The following is a 17,485-nucleotide window of genomic DNA, read 5'->3' as shown; positions in this document are numbered from 1 at the left end:
CTAAGTCTTCAGAATGTTAAAAACTGTCGATATTCTTTCACCCTCCCATCCAGCTCGAAAGCTAAAGCCGATTGACAAACAACTCTCACGTAAACCGAAGGTGTAAGACCTGGCCCATACCATCGCCATTTTTCGGGATGATACAAATCTACTTCTCATAAAAGAATTACACTCGCTCATCCTGGGCCCAACACACAAACCCACAAGTTGTTTGGGCTTGAGCTAGGTTTAACAAACGAATATTATTTTGATAAAATAATTTTTCTTTTTAAAAGATATACTTGCAAAGGGATGTTGAAAGAAAACAGAAAACTCATGACAGTTAGTAAAGACATTAAAAGCCGGGCCATGCCTGGAGGAGCAACAAATGGTATTTGATTTAACAAGAGAGTACTATTCAGCATTTATGTGATTGATCTAGCTTTGAGGGCATGAGCCAGCATGGGCATTGGGTAAGGTAAGAGTTAGGATCCCCATTGAAAATGAATGCCCTCTGCCAGTGCCAGGAAAGGATTAAATTTCTGTTATGTTTAGAGGATCCATTCCCCTGTCATTCACCAACCCTTCATCCATCCATCCATCCATCCTCAGCTCCTGTCTGCGGATTTAAACATGGTAACTTGAAAGACTGAGTTTGGATACCTCGACACAATTTTGCATTTAATGAAAAAAAAAAACAGTAAAAGTGAATACATTCAATTTCTGAACGTTGCTGCCTTGTATTATTAGCAAATTTGCCGTTTGGCAAATTGATTTAAACCTACATTTACAAGGAAAAAAAAAAGAGAAGAGAATTGAAGCTCTAAATTAAATGAGAAATTGACCAAAGTAGGCAAAGCTTAAAGTATTACATAAAGTAAAGTGAAATGAATAGTGCAAAACCTAACTGGGACCACCTTATGCACTTAAATATATAGCCTTATGCCTGAACGATCGTAGGCTCGACAAGCCTATATTCTGCTTTTACCTTGTAGAAATTTTCAATGTTTCCAATAATGTATCTGATTACCGCCCTGGGGCCCGAATTCTGATTGACCAAATGTTGTAGAAATAAACAAAAAAAAAATTAGAAATTGACCGAAGGGAAATACTGTGCTGTGTCACATCCTGCTGCCTCTGTTTTCCTTGGCTATCCTGCTGATTATTTACGTCCATATCGATTGATGAAGTTCATCAATATTTTCTCTTGACCAATTGTTTTTAAGGATCAAATTTTCAGTTATTTGTCAGCATTTGTAGTTGGTTACACGCAGAGAAGAACGTAGTTGATTACATAATAGCGAATTTTTGTATGTATATGGTGCATCTTACTCCAAAGAAAGATTAGGTATATATGCACTATTCAGTTTATTAGATCATTTCCATAATTTCAGATACACAAATATGTATGAAATTCTTGGACTTCTTGCAGAGCCAATGAATTGTATATAATTTGGAAGGCAGAGCTAGTAAACAAATCAATTTCCATGTGTGAATTACATGAATTCCGGTTAAGTATCTTAGCTAAAAATCCCATGATGGAAAAATAAGGGCAAATATGATCGACAAGTCTAGTCAAATGCCCATGAATCAAACAAAGAAAACAGTTTCCTGATGAGCATCATTTCCAATCCACATTTACAACATCATTTTCACAAAGTAGTGTTGATTTTATTTCTTGTAATCAATTCGTGTCAAGTTAATAATGTCACTCCCCCCAAAACTTTTGTTCTTTTTCTATATGTAAAATCTTGATTTGTGGATTCTTTCGGTTCTTTTTCATTCACAATGATTATTTCCTCCATTTCGCGTCAACAAGCATCATTTTTCGGGGAAGCTTTTTGTTAAATCATGGTACAACCAATTAAGCTTTTTCTTTTTTTTTCCCCTCAACGTGATTTCCAAAAAAGAAAACTAGATAGACAATTGTCGTGACAAAATATCTCATGAAGCATTATTTGGCTTCAAAAGGAAGCAAAAGGTTAAAAAGGCGTAAAAAACAGCGAAATTGCTTAGCTGAATTATCCATACACTTTTAACTCCATGTGAAAGCGAGGAATTCCCATAATCAGTGGGTTTCATCAATAGGAAATCAGCTGAAAATCACTGAGCTATGAACGTGGTTGTGCATAAGCTATGGACATGGCTAGAATTGACTAATTCACCCGCTATGAAAATTCAACCCCTTTTTCCCCTCTACTCCTTGCCTTGTTCAATTATTTGTCTGCCTTACCTAGTGAAGCTGTACACAATGAATTCCCAAGTGCAACTTCATAATTCATAGCACTTCATAATTACAAAAATTTTCAACTCCCAATTTAAAGCTTACATTTATAAATGGACTGACTTATTCATAAAACTTAAAGGTTTCCATAATTTCTGTCTAATTACAAACTTTTCATAGCAATGTCAAATATTACATGCATATGAGTAAAACCAAATAGCAGCAGACACTAAAATCTAGAGATAATGTATTGTTAATTAAATATCAGGAGATATGTATACTGTATATTCACGGCCTTACAAAATAATTAAATACATGGATAAAACGTCTTTCGTTTGAAATATTGAAGTTTAGGCTACCATCACCATCACACTGCCTTCTCCCAAAAAAACTCTTGGAAATGACTTTCCATCAATTTAGAACATTGAACCAGAACCTGATAAAGACATAATTTAACAATGGTCAAATTTCCTCCATGTCAATAGACAAGCAATTTATGCTGCAAGAGTCAACCAAGTTGATGGGTTTTTTCTTTTTTCTCTGAAATTTTATTATGGGAATAGAAGACCAACCAATTTCCACCAGAAAGCTCATGGAAATAAAGCTGAAAACTACAGCCAACAAATCAGCATGTACATACTGGAGTTTTTAATCTTCACACTGGACCAGTTTCAAAGTTACATATAGCTGTAAAAAAAATGAAATAGAAATATATAATATATATATATATATATATATATATTCGAACTCTCTCTCGGGTCTCTCTCAGAACCCTTCAACTCTTTTATGTAGATGACAGCTTAAAGGGAAACCTCCATAGATTTCTCCCACCTACTACATAGACATTTCCCTCTCTGCCAACAGTACTTCGCTTGTTGATTTAAAGATTCTCTACGTGAAAAAAGAAATGGAGCCTCCGAGGATACTGGTCATGTCTATAATTCTCATTTAATGTGGTTTGATGAATACCGTGGTGGAGACGAGTCAATTCCCATAATCATTTATGAATACAGTAATAAAAGTTTTTGTTGATGGAGCCATTCTCGGAGGCATGCAGCTCATGAACACAATTGTTCTTGATTTCAAACCAGCTGGAATTGGCTACAATTCATTTTCCTTTATTTCACTCGAATTTTTCTCTTATAACTAGTTAGTTATATTCATAAATCATGATTAAGATTTGGGATTTGTTATATAAGTCTAAACAAGCCCTTTTTTACCTAAACTTGCAAAATGGATCCTTATGAACGACTATTAATAGCATGTACTTCCATTATAGGGACATGCATGCTTGAAGAAATTGAAATTTGATTAATCTTTGATTTAAGTAGCCTATTTGTCCCAAACGACTAATGATATAATCAAACTAGAACCATGAAATTTAGAAACTTCGTCTACAAATTGAAATACTAGTACAAAGTACTTTTTGTGGCTAGCCAGGAAATGACTGAAAAAGTGATAGCTGGCAGATAGGAATAGCTTAACAAGTTCTCACAAAAGGGTTTTTGTATATCATTATCTCCATTAAAATGCGACATAGTTATAGAGGAGTTAACATCAAAATATGAACTGTCCATGAAAATGAAGCAAGCAGCAGCAACTTATATGTATAAAAAAAAACACACAATTGAGCCTCACAATCCTCACAAGAAATGAAGATATGAAACCTTGGGCGTGCTTCACACGCTCTACACCCCAACGTATGACAGTCACCATTGCAGAGCATGTAGCCCCATGCACCCGCATACACCCCAAAGTTTCCGCGGCGCTGCCTCGGTCGCAGCCGATGCATAATACACGCGCGTGAGAGATGTCAGTCGAGTGCACGCGTGGAAAGGGGAAAGGTGACATCACATTCAAGGAAGCGGGGTCCACACAGTATTTTGATTGGATCAGTTGTTAAAATTGTGGGGTCCAGACCAGAAAAAAGCGCGTCGCTCTCAATCTGAGCTGGGCGATTGCTACTGGCTGCTCTTCTTGTCCATCTGTCATGATTAGCAGCCGCGCAAATTACTCCGTGATTAAGCAGCATGCAGCATCAGGCATCCATCCCCTATCCTCCTCCGCTTGCTGCCACTGCCACTGCCACTGCCACTTGTCTCTTGACACCTTCATTTCTACCCCCTTTCGGAGGCAAATCCCATTGTCTTTGCGGTGCAGTACACTCCACCAAAGAGTTTCAGTTCATTGACAATGTGGGTACAAAGAAAATAGTACAGTATATCAAAATTAAGCTAAAAGAACTCTTGTCCAGTTTCATATTGCAAGCTCACTTAAACTTGAAGTTAAGGCAATTGTTTGTACTTAGTTAAAAGCTTAAAAAGCCATTGAGAAATCCACTCCTTTTAACTCTTGAACATAACCTTTTCAATAGTGTAATCCAACCGTGCAAATCTAATAAAAGAAAAAAAAACACCACTCAAATTTTGCGAAACCCATCATCTCCATCGATGGGTTTTGATTGTAAAACCTTAACCAGTTTGCATTGACATCATTTGGTCTTTTATTACTTTCTCATATTTTTTTCTTGTAGAACAAGACATAGAGGGGTCCGGATTGTAAAAAAGCTGCAGCCATGAGACAACATAGACTTGATAGGCTGATGGCGATGTAGAAAATATTATAGTAATAAGGTGTCCATGGCGCTTCTTTTTTTTTTTTCCCCATGGTTTTTTTTTTTAATTTAAGCCGTGAAAATTCAAGAATACCCTTCGTGTTAAGGATTGTCCTGCAATATGAAGACACAAGAAAGGGGTCCCAGTCGTCACAATTTGTACAGCACAAAAGCCGAAAGAGGGGACAGTATCGTAAATTAGAACAAAGAGTGTTGAAGGACTGATATGGACTGAAATGTCAGGGTGCTACGCTCTGCTACGCTGGCCGCTTGGAGCCATCGAGTTCACATTTTGCCTTTTAAGTATAAAAGGATAATGCCCTTGCTTTCTTTGCTTGATGGGTGGCACAAAACTTTTTTTTTAAAAAAAAAAATTGGTTTCCTTTGTAATTATTAGTAGTTGTTAGAGTATATGGTAGATGATGAAATTAACAAATGCTTGAACATTTGAAAGCTTCAGGGAGAAGGGTTGTATTATCTCATCAACTAATAATTACAAATGAAAAAAAGAAAAGAAAGCAATGAAATAAGACGTGATGTATGCTCTGAAAGCATACAAAAACCCCTCATACGCATGGAGTTAAATGAGACTGTTTGGTCATAAATTGCATTCCCAACAAACTACAAGTAGTCACTCATGAAGATTTATGGTTAACACATATTAGCTGTTGGAAGGATATCAGCTTCGAATACAGAAATAGATCCCTTTCCTTGTTTTCTTCTTTCTTATTGACGAAAAGGATGATATAGTTTTATAGGGCTTCCCAATTTACTTCTTTCAATTTTATTTTCAAAAGTAACGGCATCACAGGTATAGATCAATGTAGGCAGTAAGCATTTTCATGTACTCAACTGAATTTAATATCGTAAAGAGTGAAGACGAATTGGAATTACAAAATTAAAAAGTCATCAAAAGAGTCAATAATGCAAATAACAATGTCTCTGCTTTTGATACGGGGAACAAGTATGTTTGTTTGGTCTTGGGAAAATATACTCTTTGTTTTAATCTTTTCAAGTTATGTTCATTTTTCTTTAATACCCAATCGATAAAAATTCATATCAATGATCCGTACAACTCGACGATTTAAAAAGAAATTAAGAAAGCAAAAGACCATCATGAATAAGAGATAAAACAGTGAATAATATAAACATAAGCCTAAAGAAAGATAATCTAAAGGAAGGTAGATTTCACTCATTAAGTTATTGGAACAATATCATAAATGTAATAATGATTGTCATGCAATGTTAACATGTGGATGGTAGTAGCCAAATACCATTAAATTTCCGATACAAAAATAACTTTAAACTAAAGATGTAATAATGATTATCATGCTGTTTTTTTTTTTTAATTTCTTTTTCTATAGGCTCAACTTTGGCAGTGGCACATAGGCAATAGGAAAATATATATGGCTTTATGGGACTGTGACTTGAAGGTCCCTTGTGGACAGAGCTGCACAGAGACGAGCAGCAGCTGCCGATAAACTGAATTTGTAAACACCACACCACCTGACTCTGGTCTGATCGATTTTAACCAGGTGGCCAATGTATAGACGAAGATACATTTGTGGTTGGTAGCTCGACAAAACACAGTGTCCATCCCCAGAGGAAACCCCTCGTGGTCCCTCGGATATCCAAACAAGCCATAAAAACTACATGTTAGTCCCCAGACTACCCTCCTCCGCCATATTTTCCCGCGTATTAGTAACATAAAGTTAATCAGATCAGATCAGATGACGACGACCACGACCACCGCCATGATGAACATCATACCCCACTCTGACCTGGTAGGCCCCACTTTTGCCTCCCCACCCCTTCCCTTAGCGCCTCCTCTCTTCAGTCTTCGGTCTTCACTTTAAAGAATCTATCTGTCCTCCATTACCCGCAAATCAATGCCCATAAAAATTCTAAAAAACTTTTATATTTCTCCTTTTTTCGATATACCCTCAAGCCCCAAAGAGTAAAATTCAAAATATTATATTGTATTAACTTTTTTAAAATTAAATTTCTAAATTCCCTCTCTCTATATATATACACCCCTAATCACCATCGCAAACACTGGAGTACTAAGCCTTCCAAATTTTTTCCGCTCTCTGCAAATACACTCGCCAAAAATGCACCGAGTTCCGGTGCTTCTCAGCCTCATTGCAGCTGCTACACTGCTGATAGTAACTCCGGTCATCGGATATCGTCCATGGCCCCACCTAAAACCCAACAGCTCTGATTTAATGTTCGGAGGTTCCAAGAAATTTGAGGGCTCATCAGAGTTCGTCCACATGAGATACCACATGGGCCCAGTCCTCACCGCCAACATCACCATCCACACAATCTGGTACGGCCGGTGGCAAAAATCTCAAAAGAAAATCATCCGCGAGTTCATCAACTCTATCTCGGCGGTTAATGCCAAGCACCCTTCGGTTACCGGGTGGTGGAAGACCGTACAGCTTTACACGGACCAAACGGGAGCCAACATCTCCCGTACGGTGCATTTAGGGAAAGAGAAAAACGATCGGTTTTACTCGCACGGCAAGTCGCTCACGCGCTTATCGATACAGTCCGTGATAAAAAGCGCGGTAACAGCGAGGACGAAGCCATTGCCGATAAATCCCAAGAGTGGGCTCTACCTCTTGCTCACATCCGATGACGTGTACGTCCAGGATTTTTGCGGCCAAGTTTGTGGGTTCCACTATTTCACTTTCCCATCCATCGTGGGGTACACGCTCCCATACGCATGGGTGGGGAACTCCGCGAAGCTTTGCCCGGGAATATGCGCGTACCCCTTCGCCGTTCCGGAGTACATGCCCGGGTTGAAGCCGTTAAAGTCACCGAACAATGACGTGGGAGTAGACGGGATGATAAGCGTGATCGGGCACGAGGTTGCCGAGCTGGCAACCAACCCGTTGGTAAACGCATGGTACGCCGGACAAGACCCCGTGGCTCCCGTGGAAATAGCGGATTTATGCGAGGGTATTTACGGAACTGGAGGTGGAGGGTCCTACACAGGGCAGCTATTAAACGATAAAGACGGTGCCACGTATAACATGAATGGGATCAGACGGAGGTACTTGGTTCAGTGGGTTTGGAACCACATTGTGAGTTACTGTACTGGGCCTAATGCGCTTGATCAGTGATTTTTATTTTTATATTTTTTGTCAAAAAAAATTTTGGGTTTCTGTTTTTGGTTTTTGGCACTTTGTTTTGTCTTTGTTCATCTTTTTTATGTTCTTTGGGGCTCTGGGTGTTGTGGTGGCTGTTGATGCGTAATTAGTTAAGGTAGTTAAGTTTGTTAAATATGTACTTTTTTTGTAATAATTATTCCTAATACTGTTTTTGTATACCACTTCAATTCCCGTCTTCTTTTCAAATTGCCCCCTTGGATCAATGTTTCCTACATTTCTCCGAGAAAAGCTCAGTTATACCAATTAGAACCCAGCATTTTTTATTGTTCCAACAACAACAATATCAAACTTTTTATTCTTTTTACCTTCGTTTTTGTCCAGCATTACATGCACTGCCCGATGATTATATGTCTGTTTAATTTCAATGTACTTTTCCTCAAGCAAAGCAAAGGAAAGAAAAGATTATTAAGATTAAGAAAAGATTATTAAGATTTCAATTAGCTCTGTTCCAAACATAAAACTTTTATCATTGGTAAGGAAAATGAAAAAGATTTTGATTGGGTGATGGTAGTAAAATGTTGGGCAAGTGGTCTGATAATCAAGTTTTGAGAGGCAGGTGTTAAGCACAATTTATAAGCATTGTCACAGGGACTTTGCTGTTTCTCCAGAATCTCTGCTCGGTGCAACTGTGTCTTAAAAATCAACCAACTTGAGGGATCAGGACCCACCATTGTTATCTCTTTTCGCTTTTTCTAAGGAACTTTTTCGGTATTTGCGCCGTGAGGCTTAGGATGATGTACTCTTTATATTTTTGTTTTTTTAAAGGTTTTTTGCGGTATTAGATGAAGAATTTTGAACGCCCTTTTTCAGTTTACGGTCTTCCTCTCACAAAAGCAGTTCTTTTTTTTTGGTAACGTACGGTTACTTGCATTAAGTTACCGGGGCATTTCTTCGTTTTTTAGATAACGTTTGGTGCAAAGGAAGTGAAAATACATTTTTTGTAACGTGTTAACGTGCTCAATTAAATTATATTATAATATTTATTTTATAATAAATTATTATAATGTAAGATTATAATACAATTATATTACAGTTAAAGATATAATATGATTATAATCTAAAATCAATACAATCACATAACACTATATTTTATAATATTCTTAAAAATACTTTTACCTTTCAACTTTATTACTTGTTAAAAATATTTTATAACGTTATAATTAAAATTAAAAAATTAAAATAAATATAAAATATAAAAATAAAATAAAATATAACAAATTAAAATTTATATAATATAAGTAAAAAATTAAAATATAATATATAATATAAAAAATTATATTAAAAATAAAATATATACAATTATAATAAAAACTAAAAATAAAATATATAACATTAAAAATATATTTAAGAGATGATATTATATAAAAATTAATAATAAAAAATATAAGTATATTAAACTTACATTGTAATAAATAGAGATAATTTTAAAAATTAACATTATATTCTCAACAAAGTACTTGTAAACTAAACGCTGTAATATTATCTTTCATGTATTTTAATCATTATTTTACTTGTATATCAAATATTGTAATGTTATTTTTCCTGCAATCACATTATTTATAATCACATTATCTGTAATCACATTACATTATAAAATACCAAACGTCACTTTACAGTATTTCGCTTTGAAATGACTAATTGTTCTTATTCTAGGTACAATGGTTGGGTTTTTAGGTTGAAACGTGTTGGACAAAATTGAAAACCATAGCCAATCGATCAATTCATCAGACGTTTCCATCGAAAACTATCTTTTTTTTTTTTTAAATACCCATTTTTAAGTGCAACATCGAAAGCCTATCCATGGAAGTCCAAGGTGGGTTGACGTTCTCTTTTAATTTGAAAGGGGCCCCTTCTGCATCACTACTAGTGTATTTTCAAGATTGAAACAAAGATATTTTAGGTAAAAACCAGCTGGATCTCATATCGAGTGATGCATCAAGTTTCAGTTTGAGAAGAAAGAAGACAAGAATTTTACATACATTTCTTGAAATTTTGGAATCACTCAAGAGAGTAGGTGAAGAGTGGCTGAAAGTGGAAAAGTGGAGGATGGGGCAGCGGCGCGTGAAAGCTTGAATCTTTTGACCTACAACAAACCCCTTATGGCAAATAAAAATATGACCCATGCCGATATGGTCTACAACCTTGTCTTCCTCTTCCTTAAACCTGTTTTGATTAGGGGGGAAAAAAAACAGATGAGAAATGAAGATTCTTTTTGGGTCCCATTAATCTTCTTTATTAGGATTAGGAGCTTGACTTTATCACTAAGCATGCAACTAAATCGCTATATAATCACATTCAACATATTTCATGTACATAAAAGGAAAAAAAAAAACAAAAAAGAAAGAAGTATCTTCCAAATGACATCAACATAGTTAGAAAGAGTCACATGCTATAAATTCACAATTATCTAATTTTGTACTATGTATGCGTGACATGCAACATGTTAAAGATGACGTTTGTCTATATTTTAATATTTTGAATATGAAGGATCAAATCAAGTGCCACGATCTTTCATCATTTCCCTTCAAGTGGTTGAATGAAACTAGTTTAAACAAGCATGTGTGAAAACCGATTCGAAAGCAAAGACAAAGTTACTCCTGAAAAATACTAGCTTGCATTGCATCCTTTTTTTTACTTTACGGTCAATAACATGTTCTACTACTTGATTTCTTCTCCTTCTGTGGTGTGGCCTTTGGAGGATGCCGCGGACTGCTTTGGCTTTTTATTCATTTACCCTTTTGAAAATTAAACTCTAAATACCGAAAAGAAGGAAGAAAAGAGAATGAAAAAGATTGATAAAGGAGTTGGTGCAAATTGATTAGCATTAAAAGAGGAAGAGGAGCAATTATTAGAGTATGGGGACCTCCAAGGTCTCAATGTCATCCCATTTTTCACACAACTTTGGCGAAGTGACGCAGTTAGCCTAACACTGAATCGGTTTGGAGCAACAGAAACCAACCGGTACGCGCTGATCTAATGATTTGGTGGTCCAAAAAACAGATGATCTTGAGATGCTCTTTGTGGGACAAACAACAAGCAGCATGACCTTTTGGGAATTCAGATAGTTTGAATGACAAGTTACCTGATCTGATCTCCGGCCGGTCTCTGGGGTGAAGGAACAACACTTGTTACTAGTTTCTGCAATACATTTCAATTTCATCATACCTAGCCAAATACACATATATCATATCATAACATTATGTAGCTTTATTTAGTAGCATGCAGAATGATTCTAAATCATATGTAATCACATCCTTTGCATTCACAATCTGATAAAGTAATACTTCAAAGCATCAGCTATCCATTTAAGAGGTTCATCACCCACCTCGCAACCGTCTTACCAAACTTAGTGGAGACATTGATCTTTTATTGTGCGTCTCTGTTGCTTGTAGAGTCATCCATCCTTTAATGCTCCATATGCATTCCATCTGACCAAATTTTCTCCCGTCAGTTTTGGTTGATGCATTTTCTCACCCCTGACAAAATGCACCTGCACAAACACAAGTCATTACGTACAACTGAGCCCACATCCATTTCTCCACCATTTTTGACTGTGTAAAAGGACACTTGCAAATTGAGAAGCTAAAATCTATCGATGATAAGGTAGAAAAGTACCAGCACTTCAATGATTTTCTTCTTCCCCTTTTTCTTGGTTGGGGTATTTAAATGTATGGCTATGAAGAAGGCCATATACGGACATAAAATACATCCATGTACCTATAAACACTTATTATAGCCATTGGCCTTCTACCCTGTTCCCTCACTACTATGCCCGCAACTCTTGCTATAGCATCTCTTCCTGGTAGAGAACATATAAAGAAGCTTTTAACATCTGGTTGTATAGCTAACTCAATGTTTGTTGTGAACCATTGCTTTAGATAAGCCTCAATGCAACAATATATGGAACTTCCTAATATCGAAACCATCCATTCCAAAGCATGGAAAATCAATGGTGGAAGTTCTTTTTTCTTTTTTTAGGTGAAGCAATGGTGAAAGTTCTTTACTCAATTGTGTCCCCATGATACTAAAGAGAGGCTATTATGTAATATTGCTCATTATATGCTGGAGAAAGTTTTCCTTGTCTATTTCAGCTAGATCACTGACTAGCAAAAATCAAGGAGCATGTTTGTAAGAGTAATTCTAGTCAGAAAGAGCATAAACAGATAAAAGAGTATGAGGCAACAGTTCAGAGAGATAATACATCAATAAAAGAGCAGGGGCTGCTCATTAACCAATATTAATATCTTACCAGAACAAAGAAAATGATCATAAATTTTGCTTCTAATATACAACCGCTCCATCATGTGTCATGGCTGATGATTATCACTGAGCAAAGTCCACCAAGACAAAAGGTAGGCAGGCTCAATCAATTGAATGACTTATGCTACAGTTTAGCCCATATATTTTATTATTTCCAGAGCTTTACAACAACTTTGTAGATATTAGGAGGTTGATGAGCATCTTCATAGCTGCAGGACAATTGCACAAAGGAGGTAGAGACTCCATGCTAGGATAAAAATAACGGCCATGCCTGTTTAGTAAAATATCCATTTTGCTTTTTGATTATTATGTGCTATTTACAGATTGTAATTGATAAAGAAAACAGTGATTGTTCAACATCATTAAGGAGTAGCTGAAGCTTTGTGCTAGGATCAACAAAACAGATGAAGGATAAAAAAAGAGGGGCAGTCAATATTAATAGAAGAGAAAAAAAGAAAACTTATAGAAAGAGTTAGGAAACTAATGCTCCAATTGATGAAGGAATTAGGATAGAAAGTGAAAGTCAAAATAAGCAACAGAGGAATCAGAACATCCTTCTTATGCAGCCAGGACCAAATGGGACTTAAAATATATCCACTAAATTTGAGTTTTGCACCAGCATGTGGAGTTCAATCATGATGAGACCTAATCAAACAACTGGTAGACAGTCCATAAATTAACTCCTCAAGAACAATGAGTAATTTTAATGATTCCGGCTTTTAAGTGGTACACTAGAAGAGAAGAGGGGCATTTGCATATTCAAGAATGGATGTCTGTCAGAACAGATATAATACAGAGTATTAAAACTCTTCCACCCTAGGGCTTCACTTTTTTGGTTCAACTGTAATAAGTTTTACAATCATAACCTTTGCTTTCTTAAAGGAATCTAAGATATTAGAACAGAAAATAAATAAATATATCTCATGGACTCCAGCTTTGTATATTAATGCAATTACCTCCTATTTAGTTAGCCTCTCTGTCTACCTTTAAAATTTCTGGTACAAAGTAAAACTACTTATTAGCTCATTTCCAAATTGAAGGCTAGCAATTCTATCATTTACTCATGTATTGCATTTGATGTGACCTACCAGGCTACCATCAGGAGATTTAGGCCTTTACCAGCAATAAGGCATAAGCTTTTATGTGATCAATCCAAGGTGACCTTTGTGCAATTAGACAATGCTGTAGTTGGAAGACAAATTAAAACTTATCAGTCACACATTATCGATAGTTACAATTACCCAAGAGAAGCAAATAGTGACTAAAGCCATAGTTAGATGAACAACAGAATTAATAAAATTGATGTTTTAAAATAACCATTAAAACTACTCTTACTAATTCATCGACAAAATGAGGAAAAGAAATTTTCAGCAAAAAATTAGTCCACCACCAATTTTGATCCAATAGCTGCAACATGGCATAAATAAATAGCAACACTTCATTACACAAGCACAGAGAGAAAGAGATGTAGACATAGTTATCGGCTTATAGCTCCTTAAACAAATAAAGCAATCCTGGAGAGAAGATGGTCGTTGCTCATTGCAAAGTAAATTATACAAAGTCAAACAATGTAGAAATTATATTTATAAGAATTAACCAATCAGGGAAATACATGCTTCATGCAACATCATTGAAGTGACACGACCTTATCAACCAAAAAATACAGTGATATGAATAGGCGAATTGTTGGTCCTTATTGATGTTAATGACAACAAAATTATATAAATTCCATAAAGCATGAGAAAAAATCAAGCACTGTGAAATTTACTGCTTTGCCTCAGATGAATAATTTCGAAACATTAAAAAAAGTGTACATAGTTCTAGATGATCGACAACTAAGCTGCTTGGTTTTTTGACGATATTGATGCACACGACCGTTTTCATCCAATCTCTCTTTGGATTCAATACTCTTTTTCCTAAGACATAGTGGATCCAGCATAACTACAAGAACACTAAAGGCCCATATGGTTGCACAGGGCAGTGTGGTGGGGGGAGGTGGGGTTCCTCACTGCACTGACCTCCTGATTTTTCATGGGACCTACCAGTGCCCCATGTTACCAAACGGGCTCAAAATCTCAGGGGTTACCTTGAAGAAAAGTAAAAACTAAAAAGTCTAACTTTCCATGTATCACATTCAGATGCTGAAAATACTGTAGCTTTATAATCTAGATGAGGTGGACACTTCTTCCAGGTTTTACAAGCCAGAGATCTCACATTCATCAACTGCACTGGCACTTATGTATACACCTGAAGACAATTGCTCTTTCATGGAAAGGAAAAAGAAAAACTATGGAACCAACAAATAGAATACCTTATGAACAACTCAGGCTAACCCTAGCGGTTGTTACCTTCCTTAGGAGTTTTGAGATCCAAGGATTGAATCTCCACTCCCCCTTTGTATTTCTCCCAAGTACCAAAAAAGAAGAAAAAAGAATACCTCATGATTGTAACTCTAACAAGCACGGCATATATAGCAAACTTCCATGCATCATTGCCAGCAAGTACATGTATAGGAACTCAACATCCCACTGAACTCCATTGGGTGAAACACTGAAAAAAATGGTCTTCAGAGTTTGAAGAGTCAGTACAGTACCATTGCTCCAAACAAAAGCAAGCAGTTATAAATCCTATTTGTCAAATTGTAATGTAAACATAAATTCCTTGTAAATTGTGTTTTGAGGTAAAAAAGGTAACAAATAACTCCGCTTCGCTTTCAAAGAATTCAGACATAACAGAATCAAAACAGTTCATATATTGAGATACACAATTTTGAGCTGCTGCTTCAGTGGCCAATCATAAAGCCGCTGATCACTGATAAGGATGGTTGACATCCCTTGCAGGAAAATTCCTTTGTTGTGCTCTTTAATACAATTCTCTTAACAAGGAAAGCACTAGAACTGAAAGTACAGCTTACGGAAATGTACAAATGCTCACTTGCTTTTCATGACAGCAGTCTGCTCTTACAATTTGGAAATATCAGATAATTGGAATGATATATTTAATTTTGGTCTTTAAGATTCTCATTTTGCAGATACTTCAGCACTCCATATGCAACAGTTCCAGCAAGAAACAAGAGAACAGTTGGGGTGAAAGATGGGTACAAGTACTTCACAAAGAACTTATCCCACTCTTCTGGTAGGAAGCCTGTAAATGTAAAACGGTAACAAGTTATTTGGGATCACAACTCATAGCTTCAAAATGTCAACATAAATCATTTTCATACTTTGACATGTCCAATTTCATAGAAATGAAATCATTTTGACATCACGATACATTTATCAGAGCTGAAAAAGCCTAGAAAAGTAGCTCTGCAGGCCCCTATTTTCTAACACAGCATGGGATTACTATTAACAACCCTAATACAGGACAGCAAACAAAACATGATGAATCTTTACACACATCCTTCTGAAGAATGACGAACCTAAACATCCTTGTACGGTGTCAACACTTCAGCAGTCAGTAACCCAATTGGAACACAATCATGTCAGCAGAAAAAATTGTATCATTAACATTTCTGGTCCACCATGTAATAAGTAATAACATTGATGTGTTTTTTTCTGAATCAGATATGACCTAAGGCTTAATAAATCACGAACCTCATTATGGAATGCTATGCTTCTAATTATTAATTAACGAGGATTTTAAAAACTGTCATACTTGCCAGCCTTGCCCCTCACTGGACAAGACTAAATTTGACTCTTGGTCTCCAGAAACATGATATATAGCAGTCTCAAAGGTTTAATCCAATCCCAAATGTGCTTGATTTTACCACAATAATCTTTGCAATTGTTGTAACAATCCGACAAAATTACTAAATTTATCTTTCTTGATGTCCAAAACTTCTTAAACAGAAAGTATTCTTTCTCCTAAAATGTTCAACTTCAATCTCATTTTACCTAAAATCAGGTTGAAATGTCTAATCCAAATGTATACCAAAGTGAAATCACCCTCCACTACACAACTTTAACCGAACAGCATAAAGAACAACACTTAATTCTAGACATACCTGAAGCAGCAAGAACAATGCCTTGCACAAGTATGACCCCACCAAGCCCTAACCACGCCAGTAAAAAGGCACTCTCATTTTTTCTCTGTTCCTCAGCTTTAGCCTCTTCTTCTTTGCTCACAAACGCAGGTTTCTCAACGGGCGACCGCCTTATTATCGAAGCACTCACTCTTTTTCCCTTCTGCTTCTTCTTGCCGCTGCTTATGCTTGACTTGCCGGAGGGTAGGGATGAAGAAGAGGAAGGAGAGGAGGAGCCAAACCCTTGGCCTGGCGCGGCGGGCTTCTTGGGCGTGGAGCTGGGCTCAGGAGAGGGCTCGGCGTCATCGGTAGGCTTCTGGGATTTGATCGAAAAAATAGGTTTTGGGAAGATGAAGTTGCGATGATAGAGTCCGTTAGTGAAAGAAGATGGAGTGTGGATTTGTAGCGCCATTTTCAGTTTAGTTGGTTAAACTGATGCCCTTCGGTTTTGCGCTTCAACTCCCGTCCGTCTGGATTTTTTGTTATATCTCTTATCTCTCCCCTCTTATTCTAGTATTTATGCTTCTGCCCCTTTTATTTTCTTTTTTTCTCCTGAAAAATTGAAATTGTTCGGGTAAGCACTTTCCTATTTCTATTCTATAGCACTCTTCACCGGCTATGCAATATTTAAAATTATTTTATTTTTCATTATTAAAATTAATATAAATAATTACTGATCTATTATCAATGAAAATTAGAAATTGTTACAATAAATACATATATTTTTTATTCAAAGAACTGATTTTGAATGTTTATTTTTTAAAATAAAAAATATTTTAATAATTCATTAAAATAAGAAAACTATTTGAATACTAGTAAATAAATCAAAATTTTACCTAGGTAACTCTGGAATAATTAATATTTTTTTTGAATTTCAAAAATTAATAATTTGATAATTAACAAATTTTAAATTTATAATATTATATAGAACTAATTATTTTCATAATAATACTATAAAGATATTTTCCTTACAATTTCTTTTACTGTAATTTTATAATTATTCAATTATAATAAAAATCATAAAACTAACATACCGATAAATAAATATGTCTAAAATAAGTTATGACAGTTTTTTCTGTAATTACAAAAAGAGTTAAAAATTAAAGTTCCCGCCTCGCCTCCTACGCACCAAAGGCGGAGAATGGAGCACGCGCCCTTTAGCAATAGAGGCAGTAAGTCAAGTTGTCCACTTTTCAGTTTTAGATTCT

General features: G+C 35.9%; 2 protein-coding genes and 1 long non-coding RNA gene across 3 annotated transcripts; 1 reads left to right on the top strand and 2 right to left on the bottom strand.

Annotated features, from left to right (window-relative positions):
- On the top strand, positions 6,833 to 8,174 carry LOC18605389 (protein EXORDIUM-like 3). Its single transcript, XM_007038370.2, has one exon. It carries the CDS (start codon positions 6,929 to 6,931, stop codon positions 7,943 to 7,945), a length of 1,017 nt encoding a protein of 338 aa, XP_007038432.2. The 5' UTR covers positions 6,833 to 6,928; the 3' UTR covers positions 7,946 to 8,174.
- LOC18605388 lies at positions 11,181 to 13,850 on the bottom strand. Its single transcript, XR_001927138.1, has 2 exons — positions 12,243 to 13,850; positions 11,181 to 11,483 (listed from the first exon to the last, which is right to left on the bottom strand). It is a non-coding gene; the product is annotated as an uncharacterized LOC18605388 (long non-coding RNA).
- Positions 14,944 to 16,780, bottom strand: LOC18605387 (protein LOW PSII ACCUMULATION 2, chloroplastic). The gene is made up of 2 exons (XM_007038368.2): positions 16,260 to 16,780; positions 14,944 to 15,397 (listed from the first exon to the last, which is right to left on the bottom strand). Exons 1-2 carry the CDS (start codon positions 16,687 to 16,689, stop codon positions 15,252 to 15,254), a joined length of 576 nt encoding a protein of 191 aa, XP_007038430.2. The 5' UTR covers positions 16,690 to 16,780; the 3' UTR covers positions 14,944 to 15,251.

The sequence above is a fragment of the Theobroma cacao genome, chromosome 3 (assembly GCF_000208745.1).
Source record: "Theobroma cacao cultivar B97-61/B2 chromosome 3, Criollo_cocoa_genome_V2, whole genome shotgun sequence".
NCBI classification, from domain to species: Eukaryota; Viridiplantae; Streptophyta; class Magnoliopsida; order Malvales; family Malvaceae; genus Theobroma; species Theobroma cacao.
Note: the sequence above shows the minus strand (reverse complement) of the source record. Positions and strands in the feature narration are given on the sequence as shown.

Bases quoted from the DNA above. Each gene is read 5' to 3' on its own strand.
- LOC18605389 (XM_007038370.2), top strand. From the start codon at position 6,929: ATGCACCGAGTTCCGGTGCTTCTCAGCCTCATTGCAGCTGCTACACTG.
- LOC18605387 (XM_007038368.2), bottom strand. From the start codon at position 16,689: ATGGCGCTACAAATCCACACTCCATCTTCTTTCACTAACGGACTCTAT. The intron at 15,398-16,259 runs GTATGTCTAGAA...TTACATTTACAG, and splicing joins CATTGTTCTTGCTGCTTCAG to GCTTCCTACCAGAAGAGTGG.